This window comes from Phlebotomus papatasi, chromosome 2 (assembly GCF_024763615.1).
Source record: "Phlebotomus papatasi isolate M1 chromosome 2, Ppap_2.1, whole genome shotgun sequence".
NCBI classification, from domain to species: Eukaryota; Metazoa; Arthropoda; class Insecta; order Diptera; family Psychodidae; genus Phlebotomus; species Phlebotomus papatasi.
The window spans coordinates 55,572,285-55,592,201 of NC_077223.1; the positions used below are offsets into that span (position 1 = coordinate 55,572,285).

The 19,917-nt window shown below is 33.3% G+C and overlaps 2 protein-coding genes across 2 annotated transcripts; one reads left to right on the forward strand and one right to left on the reverse strand.

Annotated features, from left to right (window-relative positions):
• The first annotated feature begins 4,534 nt into the window (after window positions 1-4,534).
• LOC129801788 (obg-like ATPase 1) lies at window positions 4,535-7,279 on the forward strand. The gene is made up of 5 exons (XM_055847110.1): window positions 4,535-4,881; window positions 4,946-5,310; window positions 6,444-6,521; window positions 6,583-6,921; window positions 6,986-7,279. The coding sequence occupies exons 1-5, from the start codon at window positions 4,701-4,703 to the stop codon at window positions 7,217-7,219; spliced, it is 1,197 nt and encodes a 398-aa protein (XP_055703085.1). The 5' UTR covers window positions 4,535-4,700; the 3' UTR covers window positions 7,220-7,279.
• LOC129801777 (U3 small nucleolar RNA-associated protein 4 homolog) lies at window positions 6,927-19,909 on the reverse strand. The gene is made up of 5 exons (XM_055847093.1): window positions 19,665-19,909; window positions 18,321-19,594; window positions 11,955-12,433; window positions 11,747-11,888; window positions 6,927-7,205 (listed from the first exon to the last, which is right to left on the reverse strand). The coding sequence occupies exons 1-4, from the start codon at window positions 19,817-19,819 to the stop codon at window positions 11,769-11,771; spliced, it is 2,028 nt and encodes a 675-aa protein (XP_055703068.1). The 5' UTR covers window positions 19,820-19,909; the 3' UTR covers window positions 6,927-7,205; window positions 11,747-11,768.
• Window positions 19,910-19,917: the final 8 nt, after the last annotated feature.

Sequence of the window (19,917 nt, forward strand, 5' to 3'; positions counted from 1 at the left end):
ATTCTGAAACGCTTCCAAACAAATCTTACATTCTTTTAATATTATGTAAGCATAAAAATAATGTTTAAAACCTTGCAATTATTGCTTAATATAAAAATTATCACCATAATCATAATCCATATTCCGTTTCTCAAAGCTTACAAAATATATTTGGGAAACTTCTTTAATTCATCGTTCTCTTCAAATTTTTCGTCGCTTCTACTCCCTGCTCTTTCAAAACCATAAGTTCAATTTAAAATGGTTAAAAAAATTTATTGACTTTCCTTACAATAGCCTTTTTTGATTTGTGACATTTTTCTTCTCAAGCTTGAACGTCTACAAAGTCTCCCGACGTTTGATATCCTCAGCTTTCTTCGTCTCATTGTGATTTTAGGGTTTTCATTAGACACTTTCTGGAGGTCCCAAGTTTTATAGTTGCTACTACGGAGGAATCCTCAGTGGTGTGCCTATTATTTGTTGCAAAATGGAGTTCCTTTGCAAGCCTAGAATAAAAATCTGTGATAAACAAATGTCTTAATTTTTTAAAAATCACATTATCTGAACATTTCTGCCACAGAGAGATCGCGAACCTCTCATTGATTTCCACATTCTCTACTACCTCCATCATCTACTCAAATTCCATCGACTCCTACTTATCTTGCAACATTTGTGTAGTAGCTCGGCATATTTGTACGGCCGGCTTGTGAATTCTAATTCCACTCCCGGATAACACGACTAGTCGCACTCTTGAGCTGTCAAAAATACCGACGTCGAGATTTGGTAACTGAGACCACGGGCTTACGTAATGATTTTTCCATGATTTTTAAAAGTAGGAAAAATTATGGAAAATTTCGGGGAAAAATCCAGTTTGATTATTTGCTTATTGCCAAAAACTTTCTCTGTATACTTAAATTTGGCACACTTTCACATAATTTTCCAGAATCATGATTGAAAAATGCAATGCACGTTGGCAATAACGACGTCGAAATTACGTCAGATTTAGGTAGAGATTAGGTGATACTAAGGTAAATACTGCAAGATAGCACTACCTGATTATTACGTAATTCCAACTACACTTGTTACCACGCTAATATATTAGAGAAATTCATTAAACAATACAGTACATAGGAAAAGTTCGTGCAAAGAGTTCGCTTATTGCCACAAACTTTCTCTATATACTTAAATTTGGCACACTTTCACATAATTTTCCAGAATCATGATTGAAAATGCAATGAGCGTTGGCAATAACGACGTCGAAATTACGTCATGCTGAAGTAATATACTCAATCACAAAATGGCGTATGTCATACATTTACATATTTATGACCTCTTGATTACCACATGTAAATTGCCTATTTTCATCAAGTCGTAATGAAGTAAATTTTAGGTAGTAACAATTAATATCGTGCCCTGACGTATTAGTTACTTAAATTCTCCTAGTCAGACTTCAACAGGTCAGTAGATAAGTAGTGACGACGTCCGTATAAGGTTTTCATGTCACTTAGTAAGCCTTGTGTTACATGGGTAACGTCCTTTCATGCCAACATAAAAATTCCACATTTTGATTTTTTATTCTAAGTATTTTTAGAAATATAATAGAATTTTGTGTTTTAACAAAAGGATGCAGAAAATCATAAAACTCTGCGGATCTTGCCGCAGAATTCAATATAAACATTATTTTTTAATATTTTGTTGAAAATAATTTGCAATTTTTTTTCGCAAATATTGCATATGTGGTAAATAAATAAAGTTGTTTAATAAAATGGTAAGTTTATGAACTAGCTCACTATGAACATAGCCCAAAAAAATGCAAAATATTTTCAAAAAAATATTGTTATTAATTTTCCGCATCCTTTATCATTGGGATATTTCGGTTAATTTTCAATTTGCAGATTTTACAACAGAGGGAGGTAATTGTATTATGGTGAAGACGACCTGAGCACCAGTGTTGCCAACTCTAAGAGATTTTCCCTAAATTTAGGAGATTCGAGTGGTCATTTAGGTTCGAAAATTGTGATCTAGGAGTTAGGAGAATATTTTTCTTATAGAAATTATCGAAATTATCTATAAAATTTATCAGAAAAATTGCGACAAACACAATCTAACGTGAAAAATGTCAACAAAAGCATTTTCAAACGAAACTCTCGCTTGAATTAAAATTAAAGACTAAAAGTGTCTACACTTCTACACATTGGATTGGAACTGATTTCATCAAGAAATACTTCAAAAATGTTTTAAAGAATAATTCCAATTTTTGAAGAAGTTTTAGGAGAAAAATGCTTCCACATTATGTTTCTTTTCTTCAAACATTTTTGACAAATTGCTGATATATTTCCAAGTCTCTTGCTCTTGTGATCGTTTTTCAAGAAAATTTGTTTTTTCACTGCTGAAAAATGTGAAAAAAGTGTTTGTGGAAGTTCCTTATGATAGTATTTAGTGAATTTTTGTGGAAAATATCTCAAAAATACAAAAGAAGGGTGTTTTTCTGAAAATGTCATTCTGGTGGAATCCCCAGCTTTGAAGGAAGGAACATTTCCATATATTTTTCCCCTTTTAACATAATCTCAGCTTGATTTTTTGAGTTTCCCTATTTTCACTTTGTTGTTTTTCTTTTTACATGTTTCTTTGACGGATTTTTTTTGCATCTCTCTATTGACTTTTTGGAATACGCGAATAAAACCTCAAAACTTTGTCCTTACTTTCATGAATATTGCGTGATCGTGGTATTTGCTGTGGATAAAAATAATTTTTTATCGTTAATCTTAAAAACATTTTCAACAGAAGAAAAAAAGTGAGAGGAAATGTTTCTTTCTTCAAAGTTGCAGTGGATTCCACCAGGAATGAAATCTCCAGAAAAACACTCTTCTTTCACATTTTAGGGATATTTTCCACAAAAATTTACTAAATATTATCCCAAGGAACGTCCACCAACGCATTTCTTATTTTTCCCAGCAGTGAAACAACAAATTTTCATGAAAAATAATCTCGAATTGTGATATTTTCCTTCAAAAATTCTGTCAAAAATTACTGTTGAATTTTGTTCCAATGTGTAGCGAGTAATTTCTTTTAGAATTTTTTTATTAAAATTACTTCTAATTGAATTGATTCGGGAAAGAAATTGCCTACACATACAAATTTACTTCAAAAACCCATCTTTTTATCAAAAATTCATACCAATGTGAAGGCAAGTTTTTGAAGCACACATCTTGATGCTAATTTTTGATAGAAATTTCTCATAATGTGTAGACAGCTTTGCGAACACCAAATGTGGAAACTCAGAAAAATATTACTAATAGTTAGCAACATTTGTATAAAAATGCTAAGTTTTAGCACTTGGTGTACACTGAAAGTTATAGTCTCGCAAATGTGTGAATTGAGGAGACAAATATCATCCAAATAATGAATAATTTTAGGGGTGAATTTTAGGTGTAAAAAATATCCCGATCGAAAAAAGAACTAAATTACAAGCAAGAGTTACTGTATTTCATTCTTAAGAAATGAATTGCTTAGAGTTTAGAAGAAGATTACACTATAAAGACTTATTATTTTTGACTAATTTACGCGTTTTTCTAATAAAACGTGTAAATTATAAATCATAATATTTTAAAATGATTAATTTTACTGAATTTGTATAAAATTTATGAAAGTAATAAAATTTGTTTTGTCAAGTTTCATGTGCAAATTACAAATATGATAATTTGTGTATCCTCACTAATTCTGTTCTTTTTCAATTGGAACACATTTTAGCTCAGAGTGTATAGTTGCATTTAAAAAGAAAGTTTGGTTACATTTTTCAATTTTGATTATGTTTGCCAAATAGCGGAAACAAATGTTTTCTGCTCAAATTGGCATTTGATTTTTTTTTTGTTGTGTTCTAACTGCATAGAAGTTTTCTTGACAAGTTTGCAATTATTATTAAGACTTTGCAAATTTAGATTGATCATATAATTTTTAAAAAAAAACTTGATTTACATACTATTATTCTACGTCCAAATTTAACCATAAATTGGATGACATTTCGCTTCCAAATGCACGAATTTGAAAGACTTTTTGTTTATAAAACTTAATTTCTCTGAAACAAATTCAAGGTAATTTTTATTAATCATAATAAAGGCAGTTCTATAGAATTTTGTAAAATATAAAATTTGTAATAGATAATTAAAAATTGTTCATATAAAATAAATTTATAAAACTGACCGGTTTTACTTACAGAGAGATTTTATGAAATAAATAGATGCTATCCACTTTCAGAATTTTGCAAAAAAAAATAGATGGAAAAATTAGATTTTTGTGGTTTTTGTCGTGGAAAAGCCATTGACTTTTATAAAAAAAATAATAATAATTAAAAAAATAGGGATAATTATTCGAACCATTTAACTATCCTCCTATTCCGTATTCTGATAAATAAACAAAAAATATTTTGTTTTCCAACCACCAGTAAAAAATTTCATGTGAAAATTACTAAGGATTCGCATGCAATAAATATTCTTAACAAAGGCAATACTCCCGGTGAATATTCAAATTCAAACATTTGAAATTTAGGAGATTTGAGCATATCTTAGGAGGAACTGTCACTGTCACCGAAGTGTTGGCAACACTGCTGAGCACGCGGAGGCTGACACATCGATAGCTACAAACTCGGAGTTTTTTTTCACTATCGTTCAATAAAATACTTAGTTTTTGAAACTCAAAATAAATCGAAAAATCTTTCTAAAGATATAATGGCACCGAAAAAAGTGGAAGAGCCAGAGAGAAAACAGCTAATTGGTCGTGTTGGTACAAATTTACGTGTTGGAATTGTTGGGGTACCAAACGTCGGAAAATCAACATTTTTCAATGTGCTCACCAAAAGCGCAGCTCCAGCGGAAAACTTTCCCTTTTGCACTATTGATCCCAATGAAAGTAAGTAAAAATAATATACATTTCCCTTTTTCAACATTGACTGATAAAAAATTGAATTTTGCAGACCGGGTTCCAGTGCCGGATGCCAGGTTTGATTATTTGTGTGACTATCATAAGCCAGCTAGTAAAGTACCAGCGTATTTGAACGTCGTGGACATTGCGGGATTAGTGAAAGGAGCTGCAGAAGGTCAAGGCCTGGGAAATGCATTTCTTTCACATATAAGTGCATGTGATGCTATATTTCACCTCTGTAGAGCTTTTGATGATGATGATGTTATCCATGTTGACGGTGAAGTAAACCCAGTCCAAGATTTGGATATTATTTCTGAAGAATTACGTTTAAAGGATGTTGATAAATTGAACAAGGACCTGGAAAAATTGGAAAGAGCAGTTGTGCGAGGAAATGATAAAAAACTGAAGCCTGAATACGTAAGATTTTCAGTTTGTTTCAATATTTTTTTTAACCCTTTTAATTGTTACAATGTATTCGATGAGCACATATATTCTGTCAGTAGAAGAGGTTGAAAGTTTGGAGTGGTATACAGTGCACGAAATTCAAATAGGTATATATCGAAATTGAAATAGGTATGTGGGTGGTCGGTGGGTCGGATCAACTTAGTATTATTATGTCAAGTAGAGGTCTACCCAACATCCATTTTTATCGTAGTGACCCGCACTCACTGTCGTCCGTGCGTGCATACTGGCCGTTAATTCAGTTTTGTGGTATGAAAAAGTGCGAAATTCAAATAGATATTTTTATTTTTTAATGTTTCTAGAACCATTCTTTAATAAGAAATGGCTTATATTGACAATAAAATGATCAAATCTGTCTTTTTATTCAAATTGGAACCTTTCAACAGTAGGAAAATTTTATTTGAAAACTAGAATTTGTGATTGATAGAGGCCATAAGCTTTTATGTAATGAAAACGGCTTAATCAAAGTCTCTAGGGGAATTAGTGTAAAAATGAAAACTTTTACGAAGAGGATGAGTCGTTTGGGTAACATTATTTATCAATTCTTCAAGAAATAGGACTCCTAAGGACGAAAATACTGCACTTTCAAAGGTAATACCATGTTATCTGATATGGAATTGGTACAAATTTATTGCGAAGCGGTGACTTTTACTTATAAAACTTCTCAAATACTGGAACGATATTGAAGTACCAATCACTACACGTTGAATTCGACAAATCCTGATGACTAAAAACTGCCTACAGTGAATAAAACCGCTAAAGAAACCACTACTTAAGAAGCACCATTTTGCCGCTCGATTGGAATTCAGAAAAAATAGATTTCTTTGGACGATAAGTGACGGAATATTATTGGCCAAAAAGACGTTGCAAAATGTGTCTTCCTCTACATAAATGGTTCTGGATGACCATGGTTTATCCATAGCAGATTAAGTATACAAGATTCTAAAAGCTAATGAACCAAGCTTTCCAACAATAATTCACTCATCCAATTATATTCATCAGGAGCTGAGATATACCACTCCAAACTTTCAACCTCCTCTACTGACAGAATATATGTGCTCATCTAATATATTCCTGTTCCTAATTAGGATTCTCTAATGAAAGTCAAAAATATTCTCTGCGAGGAAAAAAAACATCTTCGATTTGCTGATTGGACAGCACATGATGTAAGTTTTTTTTTATATTCTTCATTTGTTCTAAATTTAATTTTGCACTTTTGTTATTTAGATTGAAATCCTTAACAAATATCTTTTCCTGACAACAAAACCAGTGGTTTATCTAGTTAATCTGTCAGAAAAAGATTTTATAAGGAAAAAGAATAAGTGGCTCATCAAGATTAAGGATTGGGTAGATAAAAACGATCCTGGAGCATCTATTATCCCATTTTCTGGACTTTTTGAAACTAAATGGGCGGATTTTGAAACAGATGCAGAACGTGAAGCATATGCTGAGGAGAACAAGATCCGTTCGATTTTAGATAAAATAATTCTGACTGGATATAAAGCACTCCAGTTGGAATATTTTTTCACAGCAGGCCCTGACGAAGTAAAGGCATGGACTATTCAGGTATATTTCTTTTAATATTTAAATGTTTATTTAAAACTTATCTTCACATGTTTTATATTTACAGAAGGGAACAAAAGCTCCCCAAGCTGCTGGAAAAATCCATACAGACTTCGAAAAGGGGTTCATTATGGCAGAAGTAATGCATTTTCAGGATTTTAAAGAGGAAGGAAGTGAAGCTGCAACTAAAGCCGCCGGCAAATATCGCCAACAAGGTCGCAACTATACTGTTGAAGATGGTGACATTATTTTTTTTAAATTTAATGCCGGTGCTGGTCTGAAGGATGCTAAAAAGAAATAATTTGTTTACTTATTTGTAAACAAATAAATATGATAATAAAAAGCGAGATAGCCATCGAAACCGTTTGCAATCTTTTAACAAGGCCTTTTGTTTATTTAAAAAAAAATTGGTAACCAAACTCATCCCCAATAAAACCCACAATCCTCATGTGAGCAGGAATTCTGACTTCCGGTTCATGAGCCCATGAATATAATGCCCTACCTAGACACACTTACGACTAAAGTCCAGAGACGACTAAGCTCGTTCATAGCCAAATCAGTTCCTGACACACTACAAACGAGGCTTAGCATTCAATGGTATCCACAAAACATAAATTGTAAAGTAGAAGGTTGAAGGAATCTAGAATATTTTTTGCAAGTCTCTAGCTATTTGTTATGTAGTAAATATTTGGGCTCAAAAATGACGAATTTTTAAATTCGCAAATTCATAATTGATTTTATTTATTTTTTTATACCTCTAATTTTTTAAGCAAAACCATTTTGGCAATAAAAACTACAATATTCATACGTAATATTTTTCATTAAATTGAAAAATATTATTCATTAATATTGTCAGAAAAATTACTTATATTTTTGGGCTACTTTTTTCCCTATCGTTCTCGCAGAAACAATGTTAAATTATTACAACTCAAAAAACGATATTTTATTCTATTTCTTGGAAAAGTCTAAAAAACGTGAAGCAAAACGATCTTTGGTTAAATTGAAGAGAAGGAAAAATTGAATAATTGAATTCAGACTAAGGATTTCTCACTGGGAGCCTGTAAGAAATAAATAACCATTTTTTATTTTCCACACCGTTCTGCCCAAATTCTCAACATTTTCATAAAGAGATGGGAAAGAAGCACGAGAATTGCCTGTCCAGAACAATTCTGGGGATAGTCACTATGTGGATGGACTCCGAATTCGAGCAATTCTGAAATGTTGTCTTATGTTCAGAAACTCTAAAATTGCTTTTTGTTTAAAATTCCAACTCAGTTTTAATCCTAGAAATGTGTTAAATGATTTTTTAAATCTGTAATTTTCTATAGCCGTTTTTAGTTCGCAGGATTTCTGTAGATGGTTTTTGAACTCACGACAAAAGTTACAGGGTTTTTTTGGTATAAAGGGAGTTATTATCGAAATGTTTTTTTTACTTTATTGGTCCACTCAAGTTTGTGGTCCATGAAAATCACACTCGCTAAAGCAAAAATTTATATGTTTCCAGCAACGTATCTATAAAATAAGATTCCTTAGCATATTTTTCTTTAGTCTAAGATTTAAATGCTCCATTTTAAATAAAATAATCAGGTAGGGTAAGTGTGCCAAATTTCGGCATAGTTGCATGCAAGCACCAACGTCTCAAGTTTGAAATGTAATATCTTTAATAGAAATTGATTTTTTTCATTCCTTCTACTTTAGGAGTGTTGCTTAGAACCTTGTAGACAGTTTATCGTCTTTATCAACTTTAAAATCGTTCTTAATACATTTTTAAATGAATAAAAATGTAGACATAGCTTTGGTGCCCTATTTCGGCCACCTTCATTCTCATAGTTCCTTGCCCTTCGGGAATTCTTCCAATGTCTTTTTCACGTCATCTCGTTTGTCAAAGCTACATTTGTTGTTATTCTTTTGCATTGTATAATCTCTAGAGTATGTAAAAACTAAAAAATCATGGAAATTGGAAGAACAAAATAGGTGGCCGAAATTGCAAGCTGGCCGGAATTTGGCACACTTACCCTATTTTATTTATTTAATTTTCTGTTAGTTTGGTGAGTTTTTCATTTTTTTTTTCTTAAGGCACCCCTAAATTTACTTCGGCCGGTCATCACTGCTCTATTAGAAAAAAAATCGACCGTAAAGTTTCTCAAATATATAGCGTAAAATTGTTTTAAATTCTGATTTTTTAAGGTAATGTACTCTATGTCGACCACTTAAGGATAGATTTTGTGAAAAACATATGAAAAAACAGTTATAATTTGTATTTTTTGATAGGGTTTTTACCTAAATCTATAGAATAGATCTTTATCTATCTAATTGTAAACTTATATTAGCCATAATATAATGTAAAATTACAAAAAAAAAATGAAAATGTTTCAAAAATGGGAAGTGTTCCTCTACTCGAGATCTTTGATATCAGAGTGCCTCTACTCAACCGCCTGGGGTTTCTCTACTTGACCACCCATTTTTTCTTAAACTTAAATGAACCACAAAACTATAAAGTGATTAATTTAACTTGGGCTTTTTGTACACTTCACAGATAACACTTAAAATTAAGAATTCATTAAAATAAAATAGGAAAATACATTTTTAAGAATTGTTCCAAAATAGAATAATATTTCAGTGAAAAAAACTTCACTTACTATGATTCGTCGACCGGTCGAATTGTGGAACATCATATATTAAATACACCTTCAATTTTTAGGACTCAAAATTAATATTTAACTTCAGCATAGAACTAAAATTGATGCACAGTAATATAGATAAAGTCCTTGACTTGCGATTAGACTAAAAATTTAAATTTTCTAGTAATCTTTAAGGGTAATAATTGAAATAATTCCTTAAGAAAAAAGTCAAGGATATCAAAAACATACCATAATTTAATGGGAAAATTGCGAATTTTTATTTAAGAAATTTCTTTCACGCTTCGCATTTTTATTAATTTTTCAGTCTTTAATGGTCAATTTTTACAAATTTCCAACTGATTCGTATTATTTATGAAATAATTGACTCAATGATGTTAAACCACTCGCTAAATATTATTGCAAAAATAAATAAATTGAATAAATATTTCCACCGGTCGACTTAAGGTACCCAGAGGGTGGTCGAGTCGAGAGGCAGTCGACTCGAGGATATTTTACCTTACATTCAAAATCACGTTTCTTAAATTTTTTAACTCATAAGTTTTCCTGTGAACGAAAAGTGTTGTGGCTGGTGGCTAGAGGCTTCTAGATTTGAAGTAAAATTCAGTTTAATTATTCAAAAAAAAAATGGTTCTAGAACCGGTTCCATGGCTAGGAACCGTGTAAATCCGTGAAAAAACCTGGCGGGTCCGGGTATTCAGGAACCGGGTACCCGGTGCTGCAAACACTACAAACCAGTAACAAAAATTGGTAGCCAAACTCATCCCCAATAAAACCCATAATGTCTCATGTTAGCAGAAATTCTGACTTCCGGTTTATGAGCCCATGAATATGATCCATGTAAGAAAATTCAATAAAAATTAATCTCTTTCAAAGCCACCCGATTGTAGCCTCATTGCAATTCTCTGGGATTTTCTCGACCAGGCGGTTCGAGAGAAGGCGCCGACATCAGTTCCAATCTTGGTGGAAACACTTCAGGATATGTAGGCAGAGTTCCTTCTGACATTTTGGAGAAATTGATCAACAGGATGCCCCGAATTTGTGAGGCGCTTACGCTTACCAAAACTAAAGGAGGATTCTTCGAGGAGAACTGAATTTCATGATTTTATTCATTTTTTTTTTCAAATAAAATAATAAAGTAAAAGAAATGAAATTGCAACAATAATAAAAAGTAATTTGAAAAATAATTTAAAAAAAAAATTTGAAAAAGTAGAATTTGGGCTGGAAATTTTAATATTCAAAGAAGAAACCCCTTCCAAAACAGATCACACCGGAAACCGACCACAATCCGTACCAAAAATATTCCCTCGGAATTATTTTCAGTTTTTCTGACTCTTAATAATATTTACTAATAGGATTTAGCTTATATTAAATGATTATTAAAAGATAAGATCAGTTTTAAAATGTGGGGCTACTTTTGCTTTTTTGTCCAAAAAGTTAATTTTTGACTGATCCTCAAATTATAATTTTTTTAGCCTAGGTATTTTCTCAAATCTTGTTTAAAACTGCTCTTTGGTTTATATTATGAAACTATTGCAGTCAATAGAACTGGATATTATACAGCGTTCAAGGGGTAATTCATACTGAGAAACCCTCGTCAATTGTCAGAGAAACGCTTCGCGAAACCCAAGAATTGCATCGCGAAACTCGAAAAACCCAAAAATTGCATCGCGAAACTCGAGAAACCCAAAAATTGCATCGCGAAACTCGAGAAACCCAAAAATTGCATCGCGAAACCCGAGAAACCCAAAAATTGCATCGCGAAACCCGAGAAACCAGCAACCCTTGTCAGAAAAAATGGGAATGAGTTACCCCTTGACAGCGTTTTCCCTGTCCAAACCAGGTGTATTTAAATTTACGGAGGGTGTATTTAATGTTTTGAACGGTAGTGCAAGTCGACCCTGGCACCATTAACATGCCCCTGATTTTTCTTCCACTGAATTGATTTGATTGAATTGAGGATCTCAGTGGCGCAATAGGCAAGATGTGCGGCGAGGTCTCTGATTCGACCCTCACAGTTGTGAGTTCGATTGAGAATGCAAAATTTGGGTCCGATCTGACGAGATCGGAATTCATCTAGGATTACTGATGCTGAGATTGTAAAAAATCTCAGCTAAAAAATACAATAAATAAGAATTTTACTAATACACAATTTTATTGTACAAAAAAAAAAGATTGTAGTATTTTACCTGAAATATCTAAATGGAATCCTCATCCAGTGCCATACTTTTTAATTTTCAGAGGAGGTGGAAGTTGTTCAAGGAGGGAATCTTCTGAAATTTCTACAACCACCATCTCTTCATTTCCCAACCAAGTTAGAAGGGCTAAATGCTGAAAAAATAAATAAAATCATTAAGTACTATATTTTTTTTAACAAAGAACAGAAAGAAATTCTACCTTTGTTTCTCGGATGATTTTCTTCGAGAATTTCTCCTTTTCATCCGACTTCTTAGTCTTCTTAACTTTCTTCCTCTCCTGAATATTTTCAGTGTCCTCTTCAATTTCTTGAAGCTTCCTGATACTGAAAATAGTTTCTTCATCTTGCAAAACAAAGAGATTTGGATCACGTGGATCCAAAGCAAGATTCATTATAGATCTCTGAAGACTTCCCTCCTGAATATGAACTGAGAACGTGAATTGCAATTCTTCAAGATCATATTCAATTAGTTTCCCATCTAAATAAACCACCACAAGACGCTGCGATGCAGTATGAATTCTCATAGCTGTGGGTGGGTTTATGTATTTGGGCAGATTTATGTGTCTTTTCCACCTGCCAGATCCTTCTTCAAATCGCCAAATCACCACACTGTTGCAAAGACCAGCCAAAGCAAGAAATTTTCCACCAGAAGTCACCAAGTGAATCAAGTCCTTGATGTCTGAAGGTGAAGGGAGAGAGATAGGAGCCCAACAATTAATTATGTACGATACATCATTTCTATATAAGCTGCTTTTCAAACATTTCCAATTCACAAAAAAAGGGACAGATAATCCTAACCGGCTTATGTGGGTGAGATTCTTAATGTGAGCTAACTCGGAATGCATGCAAATTCGATTTGGAGCTGAAGTTGTGGGACGCCATTCAGTTATCTTGCAAAATATCAAGGATTTGGATGGAGTGACAGAAAAGTGATATATGGGTGAAATGTAGACCAGAATGTTCTCTATAATTTTCCTATAGAACTTGATCTCATCGATTAATCAGAAGCCGACATAAGCGCGGTTTTTTGTTTTTGAACTCGTTTTTTCGACCAGATCGCCCCAAGTGTTCATTTGATGAACTTCAACTATATCAAAGAATTGTTGTATTTTGTGAGACTTTCCATTTAAAACCCTATTTTAAGTGTCTTGGTCGAGTAGAGGCAGTCAAATTGGCATCTGAGTGGTTTCAAAGCGTTATTATGGGAAAAATCAATTTTTTCACACTTAAACGACAAAATCGGACAGATAGCGTAGTCTGATTGAAAAATGGTGTATGGACGAAATATAGAGACAGATGTCCTCTACAATTATGTCGAAGTAATAATCAAAATCGGTTCAGCGACAGTCGAGATAATTGAGGTTATGTGATATTGAAATTGGTTTTTTGACTGTAGCGCCCCTGGTGTTGGTCTCACGAAGTTCAAATGTTCTAAAAAGTTGTAGCATTTGGTGAGATCTTTCTTTTAAGCCCTCATTCATCAAAATCGGTCAAATAGAACAGGAGATATGATTTTTTGATTTTCGTGAACTTTGACCCCTCATATCTCCGGTTCTATTGAAACCACAGCGCACTTACGCACCATTTTGGAAACGTCCTAGACTGGACTACAACATACTAAAATTTCATTAACTTGCACAATGCCGTTTTTGAGAAAAGTTAGTTTGAATTTCAATGAATTTTGACGCTATCGCAGCGCCACCTGTGGTGAATTTTTGAACTTCCATCTGAAAGTGATCATCGAGACGAAACCAAAAAGGTAAAATTTAGGTCGATATGTTAATTAGAACCGGACTAAAGTTTTTTTTGTTTGATAGGTATAATCAAGGGCTACAACATACTAAAATTTCAGCCCGATGCACAATGGAATTTTTGAGTTATTTAATTTAGAAAATTTAAAAATCTTCTTTTTAAAAATAGCGCCCCTAGCGGTGGTTTTATGAACTTGTGATGTTAGAAGGGGAAGTGGCATTTCATGAGAGCTTTCCAAAAAGCCCTCACTTTTTAAATTCTGACGATTAGAACCGGAGTTATGGCCATTTTAAAAAATTTTTTTTGGACCCTTATAGCTCGGGTCAGGGGGGTCGGGGGACCTTAATATGAAGCAAAAAGTAAGAAAAACCGAAACAATTTATGATGTCTCACGGAAAAAAAAAACATCAATGCCACGTGTCGCCGCTTGTTGTTTGCATTGGTCCAACGATTTGCAGTCTTTTGTGTTTTTTTTCTAAAATAGCTTGAAAAGCGTTTTTATCGTTCAAATAGAGAAAACGGTGTTTTACAAAGGTGTAGAGGAATAAATTTCTTATGAAAATATGTTATCTAGGAATTTTTTTAATTTACGGAATCACGTAACAAAGCGAATCAAAATGTGATAACATCACATACCTGATACTATTTGCCCCAGCATTTTTGATAATGGTCACAAAATTACGTTTTATAAAACGGCTCGATAAATGTATTTCCTTGCAAAATAGATGAAAATTACTTTCACAGAGTTGTAGAGCGGTAAATTTCTTATAAAACTGTGCTAATTAGAAATTTTGGAGTTGTTCGAGTAGTTTGTAAAAAAAATAAAATATTCGTTTTGTGACTTTTTGCCCCAGTCTCCCCTACTATTTAAAAAGCGCATTATACTTATTTTAATAAATTTTGTTAAAATAAAAATTGTATGGAAAAGCCTTCAGGCTTCGCACACTCCGGCTTCGAACACTTCGTATTTTTTCTCATTATTAATTTATTAATGAATCTGATCTAGGGTGAAAGGAACACCTTTTGACACTTTAAGAACTTGTGTCAGGACCTATTGACACCCACCCTAATCTGTACCATTTAGAGTACAAAATTTGAACACTTATCCTTATCGCAAAACGTAGACTAATGAAAAAACGGCAAATTACTTAGGGGAGGGTGGGGCAGTTAACGACGGGGCAGTTTTAATTTTTGCATATTCTTCTTATCCCTTTGAAAGGAATGAGATAGAACCATTATGTTATTGAAGAGATAACTGAGACCCATGTTCATAAAAATAATTAATTTCGTGACGCTTCTCGTTTGAATTGTGTAATTGATTTTATAAAACTGCATCTAAATGGAACTTTTTGTAATGCTTTATTTTCAACAATTTCTGAACTATTGCACTTATCTCTCGAAGTAACATAATTATATTAAATTACCAGTGGTTTTATGATTATTATAAGGCATTTAGCGTTGAATGAAATCCAAAACGGTTCTGGCAATTTTCATTTGAGTTCCGAAAGTTCGTGAGGGGCAGTTTCATGCAAGCACACGGAGAAGTTTCCAGTGTCTAACAATTTACTTTTTTAATTAAAATTAACTTAAAATGATCATTGAAAATGTTTTGTAGCTGTTTTTTCGATAAAGTTTAAAATTATGGAAAGTAGTATTTCCTAAAAGTTCATAAAATTTTTTTTTTTTAAATCTTTCAGTGTTTTTTAAGTGCTTAAAAATGATGAATTTAATTGTTTTAATATATTTTCAGAATGTTTTCAGCAAGATATTGTAATTTTTTTTAGAATATAAAAATTCAAGACTTTAAAATACTATTATAAAACTGTTATAACTAAAAAGGACATGTCCTAAAGCGATATAATGACCCAACAATGTACAGAATAAGCTTAGCAACAAAAGACATTTCATTCGTATAAAAATTCAAAGAAAATTGCTCAATTAATGAGAAATAGGCTTGGAAATTTTTGGCGATATTTTATTTTCTCTGTATGATCAATTATAATTTTAGAGTCTTAGAAGACTTCAAAATAGTAATTTTAATCAATTCATATTTATCTTGAAATTGCCCCGCAATGGGGACTTTCACACATTCTGTCTTTCAAGTGAAATGAATTTCTCCACAATAGACTAATGAAATAGAAAGATTATTGTTATTATTTTTATTAACCCTAAACCCAATTGTAATTCAGAGAATATAGGGTGGAGTAACCACTAACGCCACTTTTAGGAAAAAGTGAGATTAGGGTAGAGTAACCACTTATCGCCACTTTTAGGAAAAAGTGAGATTAGGGTAGAGTAACCACTTATCGCCACTTTTAGGAAAAAGTGAGATTAATTGTATTATAACTTTTGGCCCATTATTATCAGATACCTCAAATTTGACACAAAGCTACTTAGATATATTGGCTCTAGATTCGTCAAAACAATTGTCCTACAATTATACGCGGGAGTACCTAAAAAACTGATTTTTATTAATAATGCAAAAATAACCACTTCGTCGCCACCTTTTACCACTTTTCGCCAGTGTTGTAACCACTTCTCGCCACCCACTTAGAAAAGTTCAAAATCGATTATTTTGAGCAATATTATGCAAAGAATACATTCAGCATTTCTTTTTCCTCATGATCACCTTATTATTACTCACATTAAATGATTTTTCTTCACTTTCATTTGAAAAACCAAATTATTTATCTGAAATTATTTATTTAAGTGAAGTTAGCGTCGTCCAGAGTCCGCAAAAGAGCGCGACGATAAGTCCATATTGAATTCAGAGCATAAAGAAAATTATGATATTGATAAAAATTAGTGCTATATCATGTAAAATGAGTGCCCAAATTAAAGTTAAAAGTTCAATGATTAAATTTGAGTAGAAATTTTATAAGGAAATTAGATTCAAAGTGAAATCAGTAAGATAAATATAATTTGAGGTTAAATCCGACGGCGTCCCCAATGAATTCATGCAAAAGCAAGCAGAAAAACCCCCACCGGCGATGCAAATTTTTCAATGTGGGGACAACTAGATGATATTTGAAAAGAACTAGAGGAAGCAATAAACTGGGAGCACAAAGTTATTTAGACCGAAAGGAAAATCTTGGTGACCAAGACCAGAGGAAGCCTTTAAACATGTGAGAAGTTGAAAAATTGTTCGCAGAAAAAATGCGAAAATTTTGATCACAGACAAAATATCTCAGTAAATAGAGGAATTCAAGAAGATTACAAAATAGGGAATATTACGGTGAAAATAGATTAATGTGGAGCTTCACTGAGAGAAATCCGAAAAAGTTAAAATAACATTCCGGAAATGTTGATTTTACCCTGCGTTATTGATCCAAAATCGGTGTAAATATTACCCTTTTTAGGTGTATTAGGGGTTAAAGGTACCCTTTTTCATGTTAATTTTACCCTTAATAAGGTGTAAAATTAACATTAAAAAATGTTGATATATTTTTACACCTAAAAAGTGTTATATTTATGAGGAAAAAATGTTAATCGCACCCTCTTTTTTTTCTCAGTGTTGGAATCAGTGCAAAGCATTTAGTCAGAGACGAGTAAATGATATAAATGGGATAAAAAAAAGAAAAAAGTGAGCATAAAAACTTCATGGAAAAGTAAATCAAAAGACATATGAAGAAGACATATTTTCATTCATTAAATAAACAAAAAATGAGCATATAATAATTAGTAAAGTGATAAATGAAAAAAATTTGTGAGCGAACGAAATGGCTATATGGACCTAATTGAGTCCGATAGCCAAAACGTAAAACAAAAAAAGAAGAAGAAGTTAGCGTCGCAAATTGAAAAGCTATGGCGACAGGTGGTGAATCAATTTTAGAATATTACCACTTTCCGCCATGGCTCATTTTTACATTAAAATAATATAAAATGAAATATTAACTAACTAAATACAAATTTTATGTATTCGCCAAATGTAATTAAATGTTCAATAGGCAAATTATTTATGCAAAATCGTAAATTTTGTTCGATAAAAGTTTCATAACACTTACTATATTTGGTAAGAAATATTGGATTCGATGCGCTTGCTTAAAATATTCCTCTCAAAAATGCTCAAACATTTAAATTCAAAACAAAAAATTAGTGTTTTTCGACTCTATACGTAGCAGCAATAAAAATACAAGTAACTTTACGGCTCATTTATTTCACAAATCGCGAAATATAGCGATTTCAATATACGTGGCGAGAAGTGGGGTACTGACGAGAAGTGGTGATTCCACCCTACAAAGTTTTACTTCTGTTTATCATCTTTTTGCAAAATGGTCCCAAAATCCATTTTGCAATTTAGGGGTGAAACTGCCCCACCCTCCCCTACACTTTATTAGATACAGTAAATAAATTTCAACATTTTGACAAAAGTGGCAATAGAGGTTCCCTGTCGAAGAGTTGTTCCTTCGAACCTATGGCAATATTTTTTAATAGCTAGTCTTGTCACACATTTCATTGAAAAAAATAGGTCAAATGCATTAAAGGGACACTGAGAAAAAACGGGGGTGCGATTAACTTTTTTTCCTCATAGTTTTAGGTGTAAAAATATATCAACATTTTTTAATGTTAATTTTACACCTTTTTAAGGGTAAAATTAACATGAAAAAGGATACCTTTAACCCCTAATACACCTAAAAAGGGTAATATTTACACCGATTTCGGATCAATAATGCAGGGTAAAATTAACATTTCCGGAATCTTATTTTAACTTTTTCGGATTTCTCTCAGTGAATATGAATAAAAAATATGAGGTGTTTGAAGCCGCCAATTGTGTGCGAAGCCTGAAAAAATTCCCCTGTATATTTTATACTTACATTTGTGTGTTTCTATTGTCTGTATGTGATCCAAATCCATTTGACTTGTGATGCTAAAAACATCCACTTGCCCAGTATTCTTCACCAGAAAGATCATTTTTGAATCCTGGGAGAAAACTACGCCTAGACTCGGTGAAAACTGCGGAGATGTTACTTTGAGAGGTGTCAAAAGAGCTGGTTTAGTCTTTGAATCAAAGTGGAAGAGTTTAATTAGGGTATCTGTTGAATAGATCAGAATCTCTCCACTTGGTGCCAAAGCTGAACTAATAATTGCTTCTGTATCGCGACTCTGAAGCTCAAGAAGCTTCTGTAGATCATGAGAATGTTCCTGAACAGATCCCAGCTGCCATATTTCCAAGTGATTAAAATATTTAAGGAGCAATAGGCGATTTTCCGTAGCTTCTCCGCAAGTTGGTCGAAGCAATGGAGCAAATTTTGTGGATGAAAATGGTGAGAGATTTGAGACTACAAGATGACTATCAACACCTCCTGAGAACAGGACATTTCCAACCAATGATAGTGCTTTAACATCGTGCGAATGCAGATACTTCTCAATAGATTTCACCCATTTCTTCACCATTTGACTGTCCTTCTTCATTGTTGTGAGAGTGTATGTCCTTATAACAGGTTCTGTGCCTGACACAAAGATTTTCGTCGCATCTTCATTTACCGCCAGGCACAGTGCATTTGTCTTGAGAGCTTGATAGCTCTCAGTTTGACTACCTAACTTTCCATCGAAGAAAACTACCCTGCCAGCCGAATCCGCTGCCACGATGACATCATCAGGAAGATACTGTATTGCCCATACGACAATTTCTGTCTTCAGCCCAATCCTTGAGAGTGTCATTCGATGCAAGGCATGTCCATTTTCAACATTCCACACTCTAACCGTGCCTACAGACCCCGTGGCGAGAAAATCACCAGAAGGGCTAAATTTGCAGCACAGAATCCTCCCTTCCTGCTTGTCAAAAGTTCTTTCGTACACCAGCATCTCTTCCATTCGACAAATATTGATGTATCCCTCTTCTGTTCCCGCTGCTACTTTGTCTTTGTGCACATCCAGACACCATATGGATGTTCCTGTAACCATGAGACTCTGCTGTGGCTCCAGAGTCTTTAGATTCCAGCACACAATTTCCCCGGAAAGCCCTGCAGACAACAAACACTCATTCACCCAAGCCAGAGTCTCAATTGAAGCATTTTGTGCACCAAAAATCACTCTCTCCATATAGGGAGTACCCTCAACATTCCACAATTCTATAGATGCATCTGACCTGAAATGAAAAAGGCTCCGTAGATTAGTTTCCGGGAAGGGATTACAAATATGTAAACAAGAATCCTAACCTCGAAAGAGCAAGGCGCCTATCTGCTGCATTGTAGGCCATACATGTTATCCCTCGTGGTGGTAAACTGTAGAATCTCACAGTATGGAGGTGGGAGAGGTTTTTTCTGTCCACTTCCATCACATTCTCTTCACTTTTTTCACGATTTTCCACCATCACCGCGAATCAAAACAAATCCACATGAGAATTTTTTACTTTCACTTCCCCTTGTTTAATTCATATGTTCGTCATATGAGGCGCTACTAGTCTTCGTT

Bases quoted from the DNA above. Each gene is read 5' to 3' on its own strand.
- LOC129801788 (XM_055847110.1), top strand. From the start codon at position 4,701: ATGGCACCGAAAAAAGTGGAAGAGCCAGAGAGAAAACAGCTAATTGGT. The intron at 6,522-6,582 runs GTAAGTTTTTTT...TTTGTTATTTAG, and splicing joins CTGATTGGACAGCACATGAT to ATTGAAATCCTTAACAAATA. The intron at 6,922-6,985 runs GTATATTTCTTT...TTATATTTACAG, and splicing joins TAAAGGCATGGACTATTCAG to AAGGGAACAAAAGCTCCCCA.
- LOC129801777 (XM_055847093.1), bottom strand. From the start codon at position 19,819: ATGGTGGAAAATCGTGAAAAAAGTGAAGAGAATGTGATGGAAGTGGAC. The intron at 19,595-19,664 runs GTTAGGATTCTT...TTTTCATTTCAG, and splicing joins AGGCGCCTTGCTCTTTCGAG to GTCAGATGCATCTATAGAAT. The intron at 12,434-18,320 runs GTAAGTATAAAA...CTTCACCTTCAG, and splicing joins GACAATAGAAACACACAAAT to ACATCAAGGACTTGATTCAC.